Source organism: Apus apus, chromosome 7, assembly GCF_020740795.1.
Source record: "Apus apus isolate bApuApu2 chromosome 7, bApuApu2.pri.cur, whole genome shotgun sequence".
Classification (NCBI taxonomy): domain Eukaryota; kingdom Metazoa; phylum Chordata; class Aves; order Apodiformes; family Apodidae; genus Apus; species Apus apus.
This window is the reverse complement of record NC_067288.1, coordinates 24,579,736-24,601,314: the sequence shown is the minus strand read 5'-3', so window position 1 is coordinate 24,601,314 and position 21,579 is coordinate 24,579,736. Positions and strand designations below refer to the sequence as shown.

The 21,579-nt window shown below is 36.1% G+C and overlaps 1 protein-coding gene across 2 annotated transcripts in view; it reads left to right on the top strand.

Annotated features, from left to right (window-relative positions):
* The window catches only part of LOC127386921 (BEN domain-containing protein 5), a 911,971-nt gene that overhangs the window by 38,320 nt on the left and 852,072 nt on the right, over positions 1–21,579 (top strand). For both annotated transcript variants that reach the window (XM_051624630.1, XM_051624629.1), the window contains exon 3: positions 4,111–4,235. In XM_051624630.1, the coding sequence (XP_051480590.1) occupies positions 4,111–4,235 (125 nt within the window). The remainder of the gene's footprint in view (positions 1–4,110; positions 4,236–21,579) is intronic.

Below are 21,579 nucleotides of genomic sequence, written 5' to 3'. Positions count from 1 at the left end.
TGTAGAGCTATTAAAAAATAACAGCAGTTTAGAAGTTGTTTGCTCTTAAGATGTTTATTTTCAATGTTAAAATATTAAAATGGTATAATGGCTAAATGGAACACTGCAATCAATGTCTAATTCCTGTTTTATAGTTTCTAATGTATTTCACTTGTGCTATTGGAATATAATTCTCAGTCATTAGAATAAAATTGTTTTCCATGATTACAGCAGTGTGAAGGCAGTAGGTAAAATTCTTAACTTTGTTTGTGAGATTAATGTTGGGAAGTTTATATCCTTTCTTGGACACTAAAAAATGTTTTTCTGTGGCATTGTCAGTTTTCTACAAAACATCTCTTAAAGTGAGGAAGTGTTTTGTTCTTACAGTTCTGGACTTCTTTGTACCAAAACTGCCGTCTTGTTTAATGACATTGCTATGTGGGTTGAAATTAGGCTGACAGATTGTGAGCAAAGGCTGTGATATTACAAACAATAGTCTATTGAGCAGGAGGAACTTGTTGAATTGGTTACCGAAGGCATTAGTGTTAAGTCCGGCCTATTTAGCATCTGGAAGAGAGAGAAGAAATAGTGTGCTAATGAAATGTAAAAATGATCCTGAACTGCTAATGCTGCAGGTGACTCTGGCAGCTGACACCTACTAAGAAGGAGCCTCACGAGAGGCAGCTCTGTAGGCACAAAGTAGTAAAGTGAGATGCAATTCAGAAGAGAAAAAAAATACTGCAGCAAGAGAGAGGTGAGTATTCAAATTAAGTATTATAGATAAGGAAGAAAAGCAGTGTTGGGAGTCCCAGGGAATCCTGTACACAATGATTAAATTGTTAAGGGTTCTGCTGGATTTGAGATAGGTATATAGGTTTTCCAGAGGAGCCTGGCTTGGAGTGGTTCCAGCACACCAGCTCTTCAGCATCAGTGATTTCACTGACATCAGTATAGTTCTCCAGTGCTAGTTTAGGGATCCTCTAAACTCTCTGAAGTAGATCTAAGCAGGACGTCTGTCCCCCATACAGTTCAGATCAGTTTGATGTTGAAAAAAAAGATAAAATATGCAATAGGTCAGAAATCAAGGCCTCATTTTGCTTTGTTTTTAGTTATTAACAATAATATTTTAGATTTCTATGCCTTGCAGTACAGCTTTTTTTCTGATCTGTGAACTTAGCATAAATTCATTGCTTCGGTGTCTTTCTTTGGAAGTAATTCAATCAAAGTTCCACCTCTGGTCTGTGCTGCAGGTAACAATCCATATCTGGAATTGTGTGATCATTGGAAGGCATGATTACAAGCTAGACCTAGTCCACAGTCAAGGTTCATCCAGCCTGCTGCCTTCATGTTGGTGGCTCCACCAGCATCACATGCACAAGTCTGGCTGAAGTGACTCTGGGCACCCAAGCACTAGAGCGAGCTTCAACTGTGACTTGTGAGGCAACTGGAATCCAACCTGTGCATCTAAACAGCTTGGACCATCTAAATTCTGGAATACATGAGAAATATTACTTTGCCAACAATGTCACGTGTTTATGACGATTAATTAAAAATACAGTTAAAAAAAAATCCTTGAATTAAAGGTATTACAATGGAATAGCTTGATTTTACCACTCTTATTTACTTTGGATAATAATCTGTAGGAAATAATACTTTATGTTGAGATTTGAGTTCTATTGGTGTGAATAACAGTGATGGCTTTGACCCCTGTGGTGGAAAGTGCACTTGAGATGAGTAAGGGACAACCTAAAGTCAGGCAGATGTGGTGGGTTGGCTGTGGCCGGCAGCTGCACGCCCACCCAACTGCTCTCTCACTTGCCCTTGTTCACAGGACAGGGGAAGAAAATAAGATGAAGAGGCTCGTGGGTCGAGATAAGGACAAGGGGATCATTCACCAACTGCCATCACAAACAAAACAGACTTCACTGGGGGAAAATGAGTTTGTTGTCCGTTGTAAACATAGCTTTGGATAGTGAGAAAGAAGGAGAAACTAAAACACCATCCCCAAACCTTTCCCTGTTTCCCAGGATCAACTTCACTCCTTCATTCCTGACACCCCCCAATGAGCAGTGCAGGGGGTTGGGACAGTGCTCAGTCCATAACAATTCCTAGTCGCTGCTCCTGCTTCCTCACACTGTTCCCCTGCTCCAGCCTGTGCCCTTCCCAAGGTTCGCAGTTCCTGTCAGGAGAGCCTGCTCCCGCCTGAGTCATTCCCAAGGGCCGCAGTTCCTGTCAGGAGAGCCTGCTCCAGGGGATTCCCTCTGCGGGCCCCTGGTCCTTCAGGAAATATCCACGTCCTCCAGCTTCTCTCCACAGGCTCTGGGGGAATCTTCCCTGGCACCCACAGTACCCGCTCCCCTCCCCTCCTTCTCCTTGGACCCTGGTGCTCTTCAGACTCCCTTTGTTCCTCACTCCCTGCGTGGCATTTTTGCCCTTCCTCAATTGCATTTTCACCATGTGCCGCCACCATTGCTGAGGGCCTGAGATGCACCTGTGGCAGGGCTGTGGTGGAGCAGGCTGGAACTGGTTGGAAGGGGCTGGAACCGGCCACGACTGGTGTGGGGCAGCCTCGTCCCTCCTCAGAGGGCGGGGACCTGCAGCCCCCACTGCTGGCACCTGGGCATGGACACCGAGAGAGCAGATGACATTATTTATATTTGGCAAAGGTATTCTAGCTGTACAATATTGCTGTTTTTTTCCAAATATTTGCTATGCCAAATGTATCCTTCAGGCAAGTGTTTAGGAACAGATTGTTAGCATGAAGCGGATTTCTGCAGAGGGAATCAGTGAAGGGAATTTTCTTACGAAAAGAAAAATGTGTGTAGCAAAGTAGATGATAACATTAAAAATAGGGAAGATTTAAAATGTTCAATTAGCAAAGCCAGAAACAATTTAGGATGAGGAAGAAATCCTGCAAATATATTGATGAACGGAGTTGAAAATGTTTTTTTCCCCCCCAGAACAGCACGTCAGCTGGATTTTGCTACTTGTGCTCATACTGAGAAGCATAGTACCAATGAACAGTCATCTTGACTGAAAGGGGATTTGCTGAGGAGACAGTCGTTTAGCTCAAATAGTGTCATAAGTAACTATTTGAACCCAACAGTATATACCCAACCCCAAAATATATATCTAAACCCCAAAATATATCTGAAACAATAAACCAGGTCATCTTACAGCGCTATTTTTGTAACAAGCGTAATTTAGCATGTGAGACAAAGCATGGCCCTGTCATACAAGATCTGATGAGATGGGTTTTTGATTGGATCAGGAAAATGTGAAGTCTTATTTTCATCATATAGAAATGAAATGGACAGTCTAAACCCTGTCTTTAAAAATCTTGGCACACTTCAAAGGAAAAATGCCAATTAAGCAATTTAAAAGCACTTAGCATGTTTTCCCAGTGCAGAAGTTCATTTCTATAGCCAGTGTGCTTGACTGCTGAATAATGCCATAGAGGACAATGTAACTCTGTCTGTATTTTAAAATATTACATGAAATTCACTAGGAAAAAGCTGAGGTGAAATCTTACATCCTCCTTTGTGTCCTTGAAAGGAAATAACAGTGGCTGCTAATGGTAAAGGAAAAGTGTTAAGATAGCTTTTGCATTACAAAGGAGATGAAGGCTAGTCCATCTGTGGAGGAAGAGAGGTGCTCAGAACACCAGATAGAGGGACCAGGTGAAAATCTGCGGACTCTAGTCTTAAAGGTGCTTGAACATGAGCAGCAAATGGAAAGAAAGATATCCATACAAGTGGGGCCAAAAAAAGGTGCAGAGACATTATCAGAAAAGTGGGGGGAAAAAAAAGAAAAACAAAAAAAGAAACAATTAAGAATGTTAGGACACTTAACTGAAATGCTCAGATAAGAGAATACAAAAAGCCAGTTTGAATATTAAAAATCCATTCTGTCCTCTTTCTGATGTATTAATATGCATGTAACTTAGGGGTATGTATTTTATTTTGTGACTATGATGAAGTCTTTTAAAAATAAATTTGAACTATTGTAAGGCTTATTATACTTACATATTTTAACCAGCAGAGGTAGGTTTAAAAACTTTTCTCACTGTAGTTCCTGGAGAGGTTATCAGCCATTCATTAAAATGCATTCTTTTTAATTTATTCTTGGTAGGCAACCTTGGACGGGTGGACCACATCACAGAGTTTGAGTATGACCTGTTCATTAGACCAGATACCTGTAACCCCCGCTTTCGAGTTTGGTTCAACTTCACTGTTGAAAATGTAAAAGAATCACAGGTAAGCAGTACTAAATTAAATAGTATAATAGCTTTAAAAGTTACTTAGACAAAAATGTATGTTCTCAAAAAAAAAAAAAAAAACACAACAACAAAAAAACAGATGACATCCAAGATTTGTAGTTAAAAGTTTGCTGTAAAATATGGTTTTGTTCTTTGAATTTTTATAAGTAAAAGCATGTGTCCTAGGTCTTAGGGTCCAGGAGTTAGCAGGGCTCATTCACAGAGCTTTAAACTAGATTTGAAGTGGGAGGGGGTTGTAGCTGGGTTTGAACTAGTGGGGCATTGTTCTAGTATTAATGAAGACCAGAAGGTCTCCTGCCTCCCAAGGGTGCCACCAGTGTGCTCAGCTTGCTCCCTGAAATGCCTGTACACCAATGCAGGCAGCATGGAGGATAAACAGGAGGAGTTAGAAGTCTGTGTGCAGTCTAAGGGTTATGAGCTGGTGGCAATTACAGAGACATGGTGGGACAGCTCACATGACTGGAATGTGGTCATGGATGGCCATGTCCTTTTTAGGAAAGGCTGGTCAGTGAAGTGAGGTGGTGGAGTTACTCTTTATGTGAGAGAGCAACTATAGACCAGTCAGCCTCACCTCCATCCCTGGAAAGGTGATGGAACAATTTGTTGTTCTATCTCTAGGCATATCAAGGACGAGAGGGTAATTAAGAGCAGTCAACATGGTTTTACCAAAGGGAAGTCATGTTTTACCAACATTATAGCCTTCTATGAAGAAGTAGCTAGGTGGATAGATGATGGTAGGGTAGTAGATGTGGTTGATCTTGATTTCAGTAAAGCATTTGACACTGTCTCCCACAGCATCCTCGTAGATAAACTGAGGAAGTGTGGTCTTGATGGTCAAGTAGTGAGGTGGATCATGAACTGGTTGAAAGGCAGAAGTCAGAGAGTTGTGGTTAATGGGACAAAAATCTAGTTGGAGGTCTATGACTAGCGGAGTTCCTCAGGGGTTGGTACTGGGACCGGTACTATTCAATATTTTCATCAACCACCTGGATGAGGGAACAGAGTGTGCCTTCAGCAAGTTTGCTGATGACACTAAACTGGGAGGAGTGGCTGACACACTAGAAGGCTGTGCTGCCATTCAGTGAGACCTGGACAGGCTGGAGAGTTAGGCATGGAGAAACTTGATGAAATTCAACAAGGACAAGTGTAGAGTCTTGCATCTGGGGAAGAACAACCCCATGTACCAGTACAGGTTGGGGGCTGACCTGCTGGAGAGCAGTGTAGGAGAAAGGGACCTGGGGGTCCTGGTGGACAGGGATGACCATGAGCCAGCAATGTGCCCTTGTGGCCAAGAAGGCCAATGACATCCTGGGGTGTATTAGAAAGGGTGTGGTTAGTAGGTCAAGGGAGGTTTTCTTCCCCCTCTATTCTGCCTTGGTGAGGCTGCATCTGGAATATTGTGTCCAGTTCTGGGCCCCTCAGTTCAAGAAGGACAGGGAACTGCTTGAAAGAGTCCAGCACAGAGCCACAAAGATGGTGAAGGGAGTGGAACATCTTCCTTATGAGGAAAGGCTGAGGGAGCTGGGTCTCTTTAGCTTGGAGAAGAGGAGACTGAGGGGCGACCTCATCAAAGTTTACAAATATGTCAAGGGCGAGTGTCAGGAGGACAGAGCCAGGCTTTTTTCAGTGATGTCCAGTGATAGGACAAGGGGCAATGGGTGCAAACTGGAGCATAGGAGGTTCCACGTAAACATCAGGAAAGAACTTTACTGTGAGAGTGACAGAGCACTGGAACAGGCTGCCCAGAGAGTTTGTGGAGTCTCCTTCCCTGGAAACATTCAAAACCCACCTGGACGCGTTCCTGTGTGATGTGCTCTAGATGATCCTGCTCTGGCAGGGGGTTGGACTAGATGATCTTTCAAGTTCCCTTCCAACCCTTAAGATTCTGTGATTCTATGATGTGTCAGGGTGACTGGATATCACCATGTTCACAAGAAGTAATGACAAAGACAGTACAACATTTGCCACCTAACAGGAGCTGTATTAGTAATGCTTGTTATATATTTGTGTTAATATATAAAAATTAAATATATGTGTTAATATATGGAAAGGAAGTTCATCATAGCTATTCAAGTATTACCACTCAAGCCTTTGTTTAATTCATGAGTTAGCATTGCAAACAGGCATTGCTCTAGTGACTTGTAGCAGAGGAAGAGTTACCTGCCAGTATGTCCCTTGTGAAAAGAGAGGTTTAAATGTGAGACAACTTGATAGGCAACCAACTGTTTCACCTAGTTTTAAAGAATATTTTTTTTCAGCAAAAATACCCCATGAGAAACAAACCTCCATGCCCAATTTTTCACTTGTCAAACTAAGACAGAAAAAGGTTATGTGCTAACTTTGACATTGTCAAATAAAAAAGGATTTAATTCCACTTTCCACACATACCTTGAATTTTATTCTGGCATTCTGTCTTAGTTTATCATAATCAGACTGTCATTTTCACTTAATGGAAATAAAACATTTAGTAAGACAAAAAGCTGCAGATGTTTGATATTTGTATTCCTATGAGACTAATATCTTAATATCCACCCCTGTACCATTCCTGTTACAACTAGAAATAATGAAATTGTTTATCTGTCTTCCTGGAGCCTGATACTTTTTATCAGACAGACCCTTTCCCCTGCTGTGCCTTGCTCAACTATGATCAAATTATATAGTCATGAGATGAATGGGAATCTGTCTCAAGGAGGCAAAGAGATCTGGTAGAAAGATACAATATATATCTAGTGCTTACAGGATATTTGTTTTCATGGTTGTCTACATGAAAGAGAATGGTTTCACTATTAGGTTTGACTTGTGAGGTCTGTTTTTATAATGTGTGTTCCTATAATCTTTTTTTCATCTCTCCAATTTCCGTTAAAATGAGACCTGCAGGAACGTAATCTAGTCTGGAACCTCTTTTTGGTCTTTGCACCAGCGGACATGGGCAGTATTAGTCATTACAGCTCAGCTATATTAAATGAATGTTAGAAATTGCTACATCAAACATACTCTATAATCTGGTTTATGTGTTTTGATTCTTTTCTTTTGTATTCTGCTACAAAATAGTAACAATAGAAGCCACGCCACTCAGAGTTGCTTAAAAACATTGCTCCAATACACAAGTAACTTTGATCACTTTATGTGTAAAGTAGATACTGAAATACCTCTATATAAATAATTATCTGTATAACATGATATTTATTTTTGATCTACAATACAGGTGATGTGGGAGGAAGGCAGATCTGTGCATTTATATATCCTTCGTGCAGATCTGTGCATTGATATATATTAAATATGTATATATTTATATGTATATAAGGTCTGATTCAACCTTTTAGATGAGAACTCAAAGGGAGTAGCTAGTTTTGCTAGTTTTATATATTGTATATATTTAATTTCCTTCTTATTGTTCCTCTTCCTTCAACTTCAAGTTCTTAAACACCTTGAACTGATTTGAAAATATGTTGAAGATTTTATTTTCATTATAAAAATATCTCCAGTCTTGCTTGATATTTCACACTAAAGCCTTTATTCACAAAAACATTTATTTCAATGGTATTGTGAGAAAAGAAGAAATTTCCTTTCCTTATCTGACTTAGAAATCATCCATTCTGTATTGCCCCTGTTGCATCAGACCAATCATTGACACCCAGCAGTGGAAAAATGAATTTAAAAGGGGACAAAAAAGACAGTGTGAAAACAACAGCCACACAAACACTAGGAAGACATAATTGTACTGTATGTATTTCTGATTTAGGTTTCAGTTCTAGTACTGGATTGTAGTGCAGTTTTTATAGTATGTTTACTTTAATATTTTGTGTTATTGATCTAGTGATAAATTAAAAGAAAGACCTAACAGACACTCCTGCCAGCCTCACCATCCATGTGTTACTGTTTTGTAGAGAACACGTTTTTTACATTCCAGTTTTAATTTTCATAAGCCATGGAGTTTCCACTTCTTACGTCTCAAAACTGTTCCATAGATTCATCTCACTGACAGTGTTGCTTGATATTTAGCCTAAAGCTTTCCTTTATTTAATCCCACTATTCCCAGTTGCAAATCTGCTTAGTAATATCTCCTCTTGGTACAAATAAATCCTCATCATCCTTGGCTAACATTTCTATTTCTGTAAATTATAACATTCTTCATCATTTGTGTCTCAACCTAGCTATCATGTTTGATTCTTTCAGTCCAATAGAGCACTTTACCTTTAAGTGTTTAAGTACTTTTCTGCTTTAGGGTCTTTGGACTCTCATCATAAATGAATCTTTCCAGCCCTTTGACAATTAGCCTAAATTCCCAGGGGAACAAGGCTTATATATCACACTGTCTACTTGTTAGCCTAAGTTTTTGTGTGGCTGCTGCTCTTTCTCCTCTCCTTTCTCCCTCAATATCTTCTTAACTTTGGCCAGTTTCAACACCCATCTGTGTTTCCACTGGCAGAAAGGCCACAGATTATTAAACATCAGAGAAGCCACAGAGGAGATGCATAGGAGAAAGTACTCATTGGAGTACTCATCACATTTTAAAGATACTAGAGAATCCAACTGTGCAATCCAGATCCATAGCACTTAATAGCTGTCTTTCTTGCAGAACTTCTTGGTTTTATTGTTCCAGTTCCTTCAATACTTTCTTTGTAGCGTGGAACTAAAATTTAATAGAGTATTCTGAGTATGCTAATACCTCAACTTGCAGTGAAGGGACTCTGGTCCCTTTGCTCTGTTGCTGTCTCAGTATAGACAGCTGAAAATTGCAGCAGCCTTTTGTTGCTGTATCACTATGGAAACTCATGCCTAATTTGTTGTTCACCATCATACAGAAGTCTTTTTCAGAATGATTACTTCCTTCCTCCTGTGTCTGAGGTTACTGTTGTGCTTCAGTAACAAGGGTGGGTAATAGAGCTAAGTTCGGTAGCACAGCAGTGAGAGCCCTGATCCTTTCAAAATTATTTTTAGAGTCTTATGTTAAGTTTTGGGGGGGTTATTTTTGGTTCCTTGCTTTACAGTACAATCAGACAACTTTTTTTTTACTTGAAAGTTAGTAAATTAACTTTTTCCTCCTTATGATTTGGACTTCTACATCATGTTTTATGTTGTCAGATTTATTTTACACATTTTTAGCAAGGAAAAAGAAAAAGCTTCTGACATATTTATAGATAAAAGGGGATCATCCTATAAGATACATGTGAGATGTAAAATTTGTTTTTTTGGTCTCTTTATACAGTTTCTAATTTCCAAGTCAGTTGGTCTGATAAGGTCTGAGCTGTGGATTTTTTTTTTGTCATTTGTTTATTGAATTCAATTAATAACAATACTGGAAAAAAACAAAAAAAACCTGGTATGTTACATGTAAGTACTATAATCATGCAATGATTATGCTTACAATAAGCATGAAAGGAAGAACGAAGGAAATAGGATTTGCTGTGGAACACATGGTCTCATGGGCAAAGCTTCCAATTTCTCTAATTATATACGTGTCACAGGCTGCTATTTCTGGATAATGCTCTTTATTGGGCAGGGTTTGTTTTGTGGTTTTTTTTGTTTTTTTTGTTTTTTTTAACTTCAACCACCATCTACAAATTTGCTAAATTCCTTCTCCGTGAAACCGGAAATTGGATGAACAAATGTCATCTCCAAATTGCATTTCAGATATTTTAAATAGATAGTTCTTCAAGTGCATGGTTACTTCTGAGCTAGAATGTCCTAAAAGGTGTTAGTGGCAATAGTGATTCATTTGAAATTTGGGAGAAAAAGAAATGTGTGTACATGTGATAAATTATAAAAATATGCAACTATACCAATATTGGAGGACTTTATAGGTGAAAGGAATGATTTTTTATCTTGTGGGCAATAGCCAGAAAATAATCTCAAGAGTTGACACTGTCCAAGATACTGTAGCCACACTAGAAAAGTATTATCTCTGTCCTGGAAAATTTACTTTTAAGGAATTTGAGAAAAAATATGAATTGAATACAACAAAGTGATGAAAAGCTAAAAAATATCTGTGAGAATTTTAATTACTATTTCAGCAACCATATTAGACCAATAAGTAGTGCACCTCTAGGCTGCATGATATATTCTGTATTTGTGTGTCCCTGAACAACTCAGCTGTCTGATGAATCATGTTCAGAAGTGGTATTTTCACTGAGATTAAAAAAAAGAATTTCCAACAGAAGGGGTTTCCTAATAGTGCCAAATTTTGTTCTTTGAGTGTTGATAAATACATTTGGAGTCCTTCATCACCAAGGTACTGACAAAATATACCAAGAAAGATAGAGAAGAATGGATATTTGGCAGCTAGGACTTGATCATTACTTAGAGTTAATAAATCAATCCAGATTGAGATTAAAATCAAAGAACCAAATGTTATTTACTTCGAAGGCATTATCTCTGTTGCTTCAGTTGCAGTTGGACTCAGGCTAGCATTTTGACTCAAGATGTTTAGGGATTTTTTGTTATTTGTATGTATGGATCACTAAAAAGGATAGCCTGTTCTTCTTCAGAAATTTAAACAGGTTGCCAGGGTAAGACAGATAATACCGTAGCTGGACATCATTATGACTGCACAGAGCTCTCACTGTAGAGTTTTCTTTTTTGTCCTACTCAGTTTTGTAAAATAAAAAAGGCTGTAAAGGCTCTGCTGTCTTTAATCAATTAGATTTTCAGGAATATTTTATTACTGTGATTGGATTTATAGTTTGTTCAGGCCTCCTATTACTGACCTAAAACAACCCTCTGATCCTTACTGGACAACTTCTTTGTGATGTTACAGCTGTGATTGTCTAAAGATACAAATGATATGTGTGTAGGGAGAGAGGATGTCTTTTGTTACAACAGTTGATACATTTGGAGAAGCAGGGGAGAAAAGAAAAACTAGCATGATTTGAGGTACTCATCCTCTTTTTCTGGCCTATGAACTCATTTTGTGTAGTTAATTCCTGCAGAAGCTGCCTCCAAAGTCAGATGAACAAAGGATAACATCAAAAGCAGTCCAAAGTTGGAAACAGGCCACCTCTTTACTTTCTCCTTTCTATGCAGCCTTTCTTCACTCTGCTGTTATTTGGTGATTTCAGTTAGTGGTATCCAGATGTATTAAAATATCTTATCCAGTTTATAATTTTAGAAGACAGATTATTTTCTTTACTGTGCATTGAAAGCTATATTGCATGTACCTAGCTTTGTAAAATGCATGTATAGAAATGTGTAAGTTTTTATGAAGGAGACCAGTTCTGAAATTTTGAAGACTTCTATCTACAAGTTTTTGACTTGTAGCATTTCCTAACCAATCTGAAATACAAGTTTTCTGTAGTGTGTTTCATTTTGTATACCTTCTTACCTGTGTTGAATTAGGCAGAAGTCATGCATTGTTGAATAGATTGCACTAATAATTTATTAATCCTCCTCTGGCCAGGTCCTATAATCTGTCTAAATGGCTCTTTATAATAATCACTGAATTATTTGAATTTTGCTTGTTTAGGTAGCTCTCAGCTGTTACTCATCTTTATGTGCTCTTCTTATGTTCATTTTTAGTAGGCTAGGGAAGATACCTCCACACCTTCTTGTATTTTGATATTTTATTCACCTGTTACACAGGTAGAGAAAATCTAACACTTTTCATGTACCAGTTTTATTTTGTCATATAAAAGTATTTTGTTTCCTCACTCCTCGTACCTTTCTTGAATATAATGTGACTTTAAGAGGTTAAAGATAAAGGTTACTGATACCTCTGCACTGCCTATCCAAGCACTTCTAATGAATGAAAATTTAGAAATTAGAAACTTGGAAATTTATAGCAAATAGGCACATAGAGCTAATAATAACTAATAAGAATATTAGATGGTTTCACAGACATATCTGAATATAATATGTGTAAGAACTTGATTACTGAGAAAGCTTATGTTGGCCTGATTTTTGTACTTCATACTCAGCAGAATCTTACTGGCACTCAGATTAAGAGTGATGTGAGATTGTTTGCTTCTAAACCAGAATCTTTAAAGCATAGACAAGGTCTATGTTGCTGAAAAGATAAACTTTAAATTTATTTTACTCTATAAATCTGGTTTTAAGGGAGGATTTTTGTTGGATTTTAAAGGAATCTTAACCTCTATTGTACCATAATGTTTATTGTACCAAAGGGTACAGTGTTCTAATTTTGCTATTTATAGAAATGTACATACTTGCTAATTCCTTTCCTGTCTCTTTATGGGCTTATTAAATAGTAAATAATTAAATAAAATTTAATTTTGCATGAAAACTTTGCAGCAGAAATTGATATCTATTACTGTTACTGTCAGTAATGTAAAACATGGATGTAGACATAAAAGAAAAACTTCAGGCAAATAAACACAGGGTAATATAAATGTAACAATGTACCAGAATGGGTGACCTCTATATTTATCTCTGCTTCTGGATTGATCTACTACCAAAGAAAATTAAATATTTCTATTTAAATTTCATGCCAATTTTTAAAGATGTTTTTAGCAGGAGTAAGAATGAGATACTAAGAAAATACGTCTTGGGACTAGAAAGCTTTGAGATTTGAGCATTTGAGTTCTTGAAGCTTCTTTCTAACTGACTTTATCCTGTCAGAACACAGGAATATTTATAAAACAAGTGTCAGGTAACTACTCATGTAGGCAAAACTCTGTCATTGATTCCTGTTTGTTTTACAATAGTCTCATGAATTAGTACTTTCAGCAACCTCAGAAGAATCCATTTTGTTTAACATAGATGGTATGAAAATACCAAGAAATACATGTAAATCCAGAAAGATAGGGGGTTTGTGGATAATTTTCTGTACTAACCCCTGTATCAGAACAGTATCACTGTTTGTTTTTTTTTCTTCTGCCCCACCTTTCAATTTGCCTAAACAAAAAATATGAATCTATGTAGCAGTTCCCAAATAGGCACCTATTTGTCAGTATTTGTTTAAATTCCTGTTCCTCAGTGATATTTTGAGTATCTGGTATCTCTGAGAAACACTGTGGATACTCTCCAGTTTTACCTCTGCTGTGACCTTATACATGGCAACCAGAGGGGAGGTATTAAATGACAGTTTTCCAGGAAATTTGATCCTATTCTAGAGATACCAAAGTCCAACCTAAGTATCAAGCCAACTTAGTTTCTATTATCCGGTTCTGTCTTTATGCTGTCAGACATCTATTGGATAGAATAAAATGAAACTAATTTTGTTATCTCTCAGTGATGAAGGCTCTCAGCTCCTCCTTCTTCAAGTCCATGTTCATGTATGTTCTTTGCTAGCTCATGTGTTTGAAACTGGGTTCAACAGCAACATCTGAATTTGCATTTGTATCTTGAAAGCACTTGGGCCATTCTCCTAAATCCATAAAATGTTGAATGGTTTTTGTGATCCCAAATTTCCAGCTCATATTGCCATTTTGACTTTAAGATGAAACTGTAAATAGTATCACTATTATCACTTTCAATTCAGTACATACTGTTCTTTTTGTATAGATTTAGTTAGATCAGTATCGACTTGTTATCTATTTCATATGTGAGTGAGGTTTTTCCTTTGTTCTTAGCCACAAAATTGTGGGTTTCAGTTTGTGTGGGTGAACTTGGTCAAGATTTAAATTTTGACATTCATCTAAGGCTGCTGGTTTCATCGGTGATTATCACTCACTGTTTTATTTTGCCTTGGAGGAAGCCATATACTGCAGAAATGGTGAAGCAAAATTTGTAACATTTTATGGTACCGCAGCATGTGGTAATATGGGTCTATTACTTTTTATAAGGGAAAGGCTTGAAGTATCTGAGATGTGTATTAGAAACATAATGGATTTTTTTTCAAAGGAGCCTTTGAACTTTTAAAAAAGTAGTTTTACTGCTCTCTGTGTTGGGAAGTTGAAGAAATTTATTGTAAGTCAAAAGTGCATAGGGTTAAATTATATGTATAGTGATTGAGGTAATTATTTATTTACTGAGGAAGCCATATGAAATGTTAATTAAATAAGAAACAAAGTGATGACATTTAAAATAGATTGCATGTTCGTCTCAACATTTTTTAAAAAAATAATCAAATGAACATACTGCAGTTTTGAAGACAAATAATTTTGCCATTTTGGAAACTTGTGCCTGTATTGGTTATATATAAAATTAGATTTATAAATGATAATTCTTCCAAGTTGGAATCCTTACAAGTACATATCATCTTATTTTGAATCAATAATTCACTTGTGCTTGGGATAGACTGAGCCTGCATCAGAGGCTTTGGTATTTGCAACATAGTGTGCATCTCCATGAAATTATCCAAAGCTGTCATGGCATGTATGATCCTTTAAAAAGTAATGACTACAGATAGGTTAGTAAACACGGACAATATTCAGCATTAGTAAAACAACTGCTGTCCTAATGAAATATTCTCTCTTGGCAAGACAGTGTTAAATTCATAAACTTTTTCGGTTCCAGGTGTCTCTAAGAACATTTTAGATGTCAGTGTTTGGTAATTATTGCATACATACTGGATGTTTGAGATCTATCACTGGCTTTTGCTTACAGGAAACTAATGGCCAGGTGTGTTTAATTTCCTATTATGGTGGCATCTGTCACTCAAAGTGTCAAAAATACATTATAAATGCCATAAACAAAATCAGCATGATGATGATCTTGATGTCAGTGATGTGACATGCTTACTTTTCTTTCAATTTAAAACTTTTTACTCGTGTTTGAATCCCCCTTTTTCAGTTCCAGTGTTATTTGTCTTCCATGCAATTGGTTTAATTCTTCTTTTATTACTGAAGTCTTTAAGTCAGAATGCAGAAGCATAGAACTAAAGTAAGAGAAAAAACACTTGCATTGAAGAGATGAATATGAAATGTTTTAAACTTTCCTCCTTTTAGATTTTTTTAATATTTCTTATGCAGAATATTCTATATTTGAGCTATAGCAGGTTGAGATATTGTTCAGCAATAGTTGGAACGTGAAGATAAACCAAGCTGAAATATATGTAGGTTAATTTGTGTTACTGGGGGAGGGAATCCATTTGCTCTATAAATGACAGGACAGAAAAAGAGAAGCTAGTGCTGAAAAATTACAGCAAGTTGTGTTTTTTCTTGACACCAAGGAATTCTAAGAATGAAACTCTAGTGATATTCCAGAAGAGGTAATTAATTTGAAATTAGTTTGGATGGAGCAGTGAAGAAGCCACTGTTCTGCTGGTGCCTGAGTGTATTAGGCATTTGGCTCCAGTAATCTCCTATGCTTTTATGAGGGAGGTGGAACTGGAGAGCTAGGCCTTGTAACACATGATTATTGTTGCCTGAGGTTTTAACGTGTGAACCCAAAATGAACCCAGTATTGGGTCATTGTGCACAATGTCTTTACATATCTAATACCTTACAATAAGTGAAAGAAAAAACAGAGAAAACTTGACCTTTGATGAAAATCTTCTGTGCTATATAAGTCACCCAAGATATTATAGTATATTTAGGTAAATCATTAGGTTTCATCCAGCAAAAGCTATTTTAATCCTCCTATTGAAGAGGCTGTGAAATACTCTGTAAAATGAGTGTGCAATTTTTTTCTTGGAGAAATTAAGAAAAATAACACTGGATTTATGTATTGACCCTGAAACAACTGCTGTATATATAGCTTTTTATACATAACTGTGTACAATTATAATTATTGAGTACAGTTACATCAGTTTCAGATCTGGCCTGTAAACCTTAGACAATACCTGCTGTTACAACACTGCTCGTGATGGCTCTGATAATTTTTTTGTGAATTGAGAAGCTCCATGGAATCTTCTAATTTTCATGGTAGCACTACCATGATGAACTGTAGCTCATTACTGTAAACTGATGGCAGCTGTTAATACTATTACAGGCAGAGACTTTTTATTTAAGGGAAACATTAGCAAATAACAAGTAGGTTTCTGCCACAGGATTACATAAAGCTTCCTGTTAGGAAGGAGCGCAAAGAGAAATGGATTTGAACCCATTAGTATCAGTATTACTTGTCAAAAAGCTAGAGCAGAGTTCAATTTATTTCTGCAATAAAATGTAAGCTGGAGATTGACTTGACAATTATTTTACCTTACATTGCTCTGCTTGCTCTGAGATGACTATTCCAACATCAAATCATCTTGTTTGGACATCTTTTACTGAATAACGTGCTAGTCTAAATATGCATTATATTATGTAGGAGCTAGAACTCAGAAGGTTTTCCAAGTAGGAATGAGTTTTTTATTACTATTTTTACTAAAGGATGTATATACAGTGGAACATATTTGGTATAGATTTAAAACAACTGCATGTGTTGCTGCTAAATCTGGTGTATTTTGTTGAATAGAGTTTACATTGCCACTGAAAAGATAATCCTTCTGAAGCTTTTAGTAGCTTGGTATAAGCAATATAAATAATCTGCCCCAAAACATATGTCTTTTCTAAGCCAGTCACTGAGCAGGGTTGCTTCTGTTTATCAGTCTCCTTTTTTCCCTAGTAACTTTCCAAGGTAAGTAACCACAAATTAGATAATTACTTCCTTATTATAATTTTAAACTTTGAGAATAATATTTTTTATCAAAGTTTTTGCCCATTTAATATATATAGCCTCCAACTGAACACTGAGGTCCATGAATCCTTAACGTGGTAACACAATTTATTGGAATGGCAAATCTGACTTGTCTTGTCTTGAAATGATGATTCTCTACAGAATGCTTATTGAATTTTCAAGTTGCTTAGCATTAGTATTTTCGAAAGGGGTTGTGTTCAGTGTCCTCGTATTACCCTCTGAAAACTCATATGGATCTTCATAGAAAACTTTTAAGTAATAGATTATAATTGCAGATTCTCCTAGCAGATTTCTGTATACTTTTGCATACTTTAATGCAAGACTGTGTCATACTTGGGGGTGATGCAGTGATGTGGAATGCTGCTTGAGTTGCATCTCCTGTGTTCGTACTGTGATCTTCTGTAACTCTGTGGGCAAAGCTAATCCCAACATCAGTGGACTACAGAGTATTGTGAGATTCATGGTAGGACATGCTTGCCCCTGGAAATTTGACATTGATGCTGAGAACCTCCACTGTTAGATACAGAATTACCTGAATAGACAGATTAAACAGAATATCCTTCCTGGCAAGCATGTGGAATGGCAATTCCATGGGTTTGGAATAGCCAGGATGAAACTACAATAACTGTTCCCTGTGGGTTGTCTCATCCCTGTGGCTGCAGAAGGACCAAACAAGTATCTTTGAAACAGAGGTTTATACAGCTACCAGCCTAGATAAATTGTTATTTATGGATTCTAGCCCTTTTAGTCACAAAATTTGAGTAATATATATTTATTTGATTGATTTAAATCTTGCTTACTATAAAAGTCAGCCTATTAAAAGATTGTATGTATGCAGGAGGAGAATTTTGTTTTGCCAGGAATTTCTCATGCATAAATACAAACGAATATTCTAAATGTAAATGTTTGGCTAGATTATTCTTCAGAGACACATATTGATTTCTTATGTCACCCTTCAGTGAGATTTATTGTAGATTACAAGGAAATCCTTTCCAAGCACATACTGAAAAAAATGTAAAATATGATTTCCTTGACAGTCAGTGAAAAGGAAAAGAGACAGAGTAGATGTTAACAAATTAACTGTGTTTACTCCATCTTCCCCAATGTAAGAGTCTTTCAGCCTTTAAAAAACTAACTCACTTGATGCTTATAGTACATATAGGTCCATATTGTGCTTGAAGTGCTAGAAAGCATGTTTTCAAATTCACAGCTTAGCAAAAAGTGAAGCTTTGCATTTCCTGGTTCTTCTTTGCAAATCTAGTTGTAGAGTTGTGGCTCTCTCACCGCAGTGGAAAGTACTGCAAAATTTTGCAGCTTAGACCGTTCTATGGTACAAGTACTAGGACTCTCATGGTAAGATGTGTGTGATGACCAAGTTTAATACTAAAATATGTTCCATTTAGCTTTCTAAGAAACCTGAAATTCCTAAATTTGTGAATGTTATAGTGGGTTTGCTAATTATAGGTTATACCATTTTTACACTTCAGTGGTTAAATACTAATATTGTTCTACAAATAGGATCATTTTCAAATGTTTTTTCTTCTTTGTTATTTAAAAGATACAAAATATGTTTCAACAATTCAGTCATAGTGGTGGGTAACCTATGAAGAATTTGTTTTCACAAATGATATAATTTTATAGCTAAGGACATATCAAGACTGTTAAATCTTACTTCTGTTTCCTGACCATTTATTAGGAGATTAGACAATAAGAGAATCTTCTTTGGTTAATTGGAAAGAACTTTGCAAAACCTGAGTATCTGACAGAGCAGGGTTTTTTTTCCCACATAATTGTCAGAAGTTTTAATTAAATCCATTTGAATTAAAACAATGAAAATGCATGCAGTTTCAAACATTTTGATTAATACTTTCTCCTCTGGTAGTCATGGTCACTGGTGTAGTCAGTCTGTTTAGTTTGCAAGTAACCTATAGAGTTTTATATAAGAAATACAATAAATAAGATACAATCATGTGAAAGTGAGAATTAAAAATATGTGACACAACCAGTTAAAAGCAATATCCTGCAGCAGAAAAGAAGAAAGAAACCAGCTATAATATACTGGAAAGAAATGATTAAATTTGTAGGTCAGTTCTACTTTTAAATGGTACTGATTGTGTGAGTAGAAATCAAAGGAGTGATTTTAAAACTTACATAATATTTTTATGTCTTGCAAGACCTCTTAGATATCACTGTTAAACTGCTTGATACAGATGAGTGATAATAAATATAAAAATAACAGAAGAATTAATGACAAATTATATTCAGCAGTTACAGTATCTGAGCAATTTTTGTTTTCTTGGCAGTGTGGTATCATTACCTACATTAATTTGTTTTGTAAATGGTTTAAAAACAATATATTAATGTCATGTCACTTATAAAATACTGTCAATAAATGTTTGGTTTAAGAAATATGCTTTAATGTATAGGAGATGACAATACAATATTGCTGTTCATTACTGTATTGTAATAGGATTGAAATAATAATTTCCATCCACTTCTTTGCTTGTTCTGTAGATAATAATACACAGACTTGGAAACAAAACTCAGCTGCTTTTCTTTCAAGGGAACAGTGATGCTCATGGTTGTATATAGTTAGTAGTAAAGTTACAAATATTGAAATTATACATGTATGTCCTTGTATTTTCTCAAAACATTTGGGAATATTTCGAATTCAGATTTTTTTTTTTTTTAAATGATCTCCCTCTGATGTACTTCAAGGAAACAGAGCAGAAAGACTTTGGGAAAAATATTAATCTTTGTGGTAAAACTGACTTTATAAGAAGCCAAACAAGCAGAGGAATTTCAAAATAATTTTCTCCTGACTTAAACAATCTTAATTTTATCACTTTGCCAAAGTGTATTCCTTTGCATGAAGTATGTGCGGGAGATACTTCTGAATTTGCATTTTCATTAGATTTAGTATGCAGCATCTAATGCCATAAATTTGTTTTTGAAACTCTTTAATTCCCCTGAGTGTTCCAACATATTGAATGCTATTTGCTTTGTATTATGTTGGCAGCAAATCTGCAGTGAAAATGCTGTCAATATATATTCATAGCTAACATTGTTAACTAAAAGCAATATTGTTTTTCTGTTGTAAGCTGTCACAAATGTTTGGCACCCTGTTGTGTAAGCCAAAAAAATGTCAAAGAAAGGAATGAATATTTTTGAAGAAAAGTGCAGTGATAGTGTCAAATTTGCTGCATTAAAATACGTTTCTGTTTGTTCAGACCTTTACAATTTATAAAATTGTGTTTTGTAGTAATGTAAAGTTAGAATATTGTGAGAACATTTGTGCTGCTACAGATATTATTGTAAATGAGGAGCAGAGTAAGCGATAGAGCCATTTTACTTTCCAATGCAATGTAATGCTTATCAGGTGGTAAAATACATTCTATTAAGCCCAAAGGTTTTTTTTAACTAAAAATACAATATATGTGTGGAATATCAATGAAAAATATTCTGCATTTTTGCCTGTTTTTAAAGGTTAGGTTTATAATTAACAAGAACAAATGCAGTTTTTAGCATTCTCCTAGGGACTATCCTTATCTTTTTGTAAGTCATTCTGATTTTGTTTATTAATTTTGTGGATTTGTTTTCCCAATAATTCATTCATTTCTAATTAAGCTGTTTTATCTTTTATGGCATGATATTGTAAGGATGTCTCAGAATAAAGTATCTCAGACAACTTCTGTGGGGAGAAATGTATGTAAGAACAAAAAGAAAAAATTCTGCCTACCACACAAATAACCATGTTGGTGCTAATAAATCATAAATGCCCATAGGTTAAAATAAGACAAATGGCAGACTTTTGTGTTACTCTTGCAAATATGTTAAGCCAGAGAACTTGTAACCTAAGCAATGTAAATAGAAACTTGTAGATGAGGTAGTTAAACCAGACATAACGAAGTTCCCTTGCCTCAAGCTAACTTCCTGTGGTATCAGTGTGGGTTCAGCTGATAGCAATGGAGAGCTTTGTGAAAAATGGAAGCTTCAGACCTTTGCGTGGCTCTCGCTGAAGTGTGAGAGCTTCACAGGGATACAGATTTTCTAGTGCTCTCATCTGTCCGAGGTAACATTTTTCTATATTCAGTTAGGTGAAAAGATTAATCCATATATAGTGAAACACTAGAAAACCCAGAAATATCATCATTCATGTCACTTTGTGTCAATCTTTAGAAAATGGTGATGTTTTCGGAACGCACTGAATCATAATGTTGAATTTAGGAAACATTTTTTGGGAAAACTTTAATACATTAAATGTTCAATGTAATGTCCAAAAAGAAACTCATATATTATAACCTACTGTTCAAATACAGTAATTGGTAAATCTAGTTGACCAATATTTTTCCTCCAGCAATATATTGGTGATACATATTCGTGTGCATTATCTTCTATGGTGTTGGCACATATCCCAAATACATACTGACTGATCATACTGCAGGCTGCCAATAATGTTTTATTTTTTCCTTGCAGCTGATTTCACCCCTCTGCTTCATAATAACCTTCTCTGCTTTCAGCTCTATTATAAACTCTGCTAGGGGAATACAGATGCCACGAGTGATTTTACAAGGTCCCTGTTATGAACTCACTATTTTCAAACATTATCTGAGAAGTGCAAAATTACCTGAGATTCCATTGTCTTTAGTGAGATTTCAGTACAATTAGCACCTTGGAAAATTGGCCCTTATATTCTCTTGCACTGATCTCCCTACAGTGTCAGATGTACTTTCAAATAACATTGCATAAAACTTCAGAGCTTCCTGCAGTGATAATGGAAAAATGTACAACAGTGGCATAGTTGT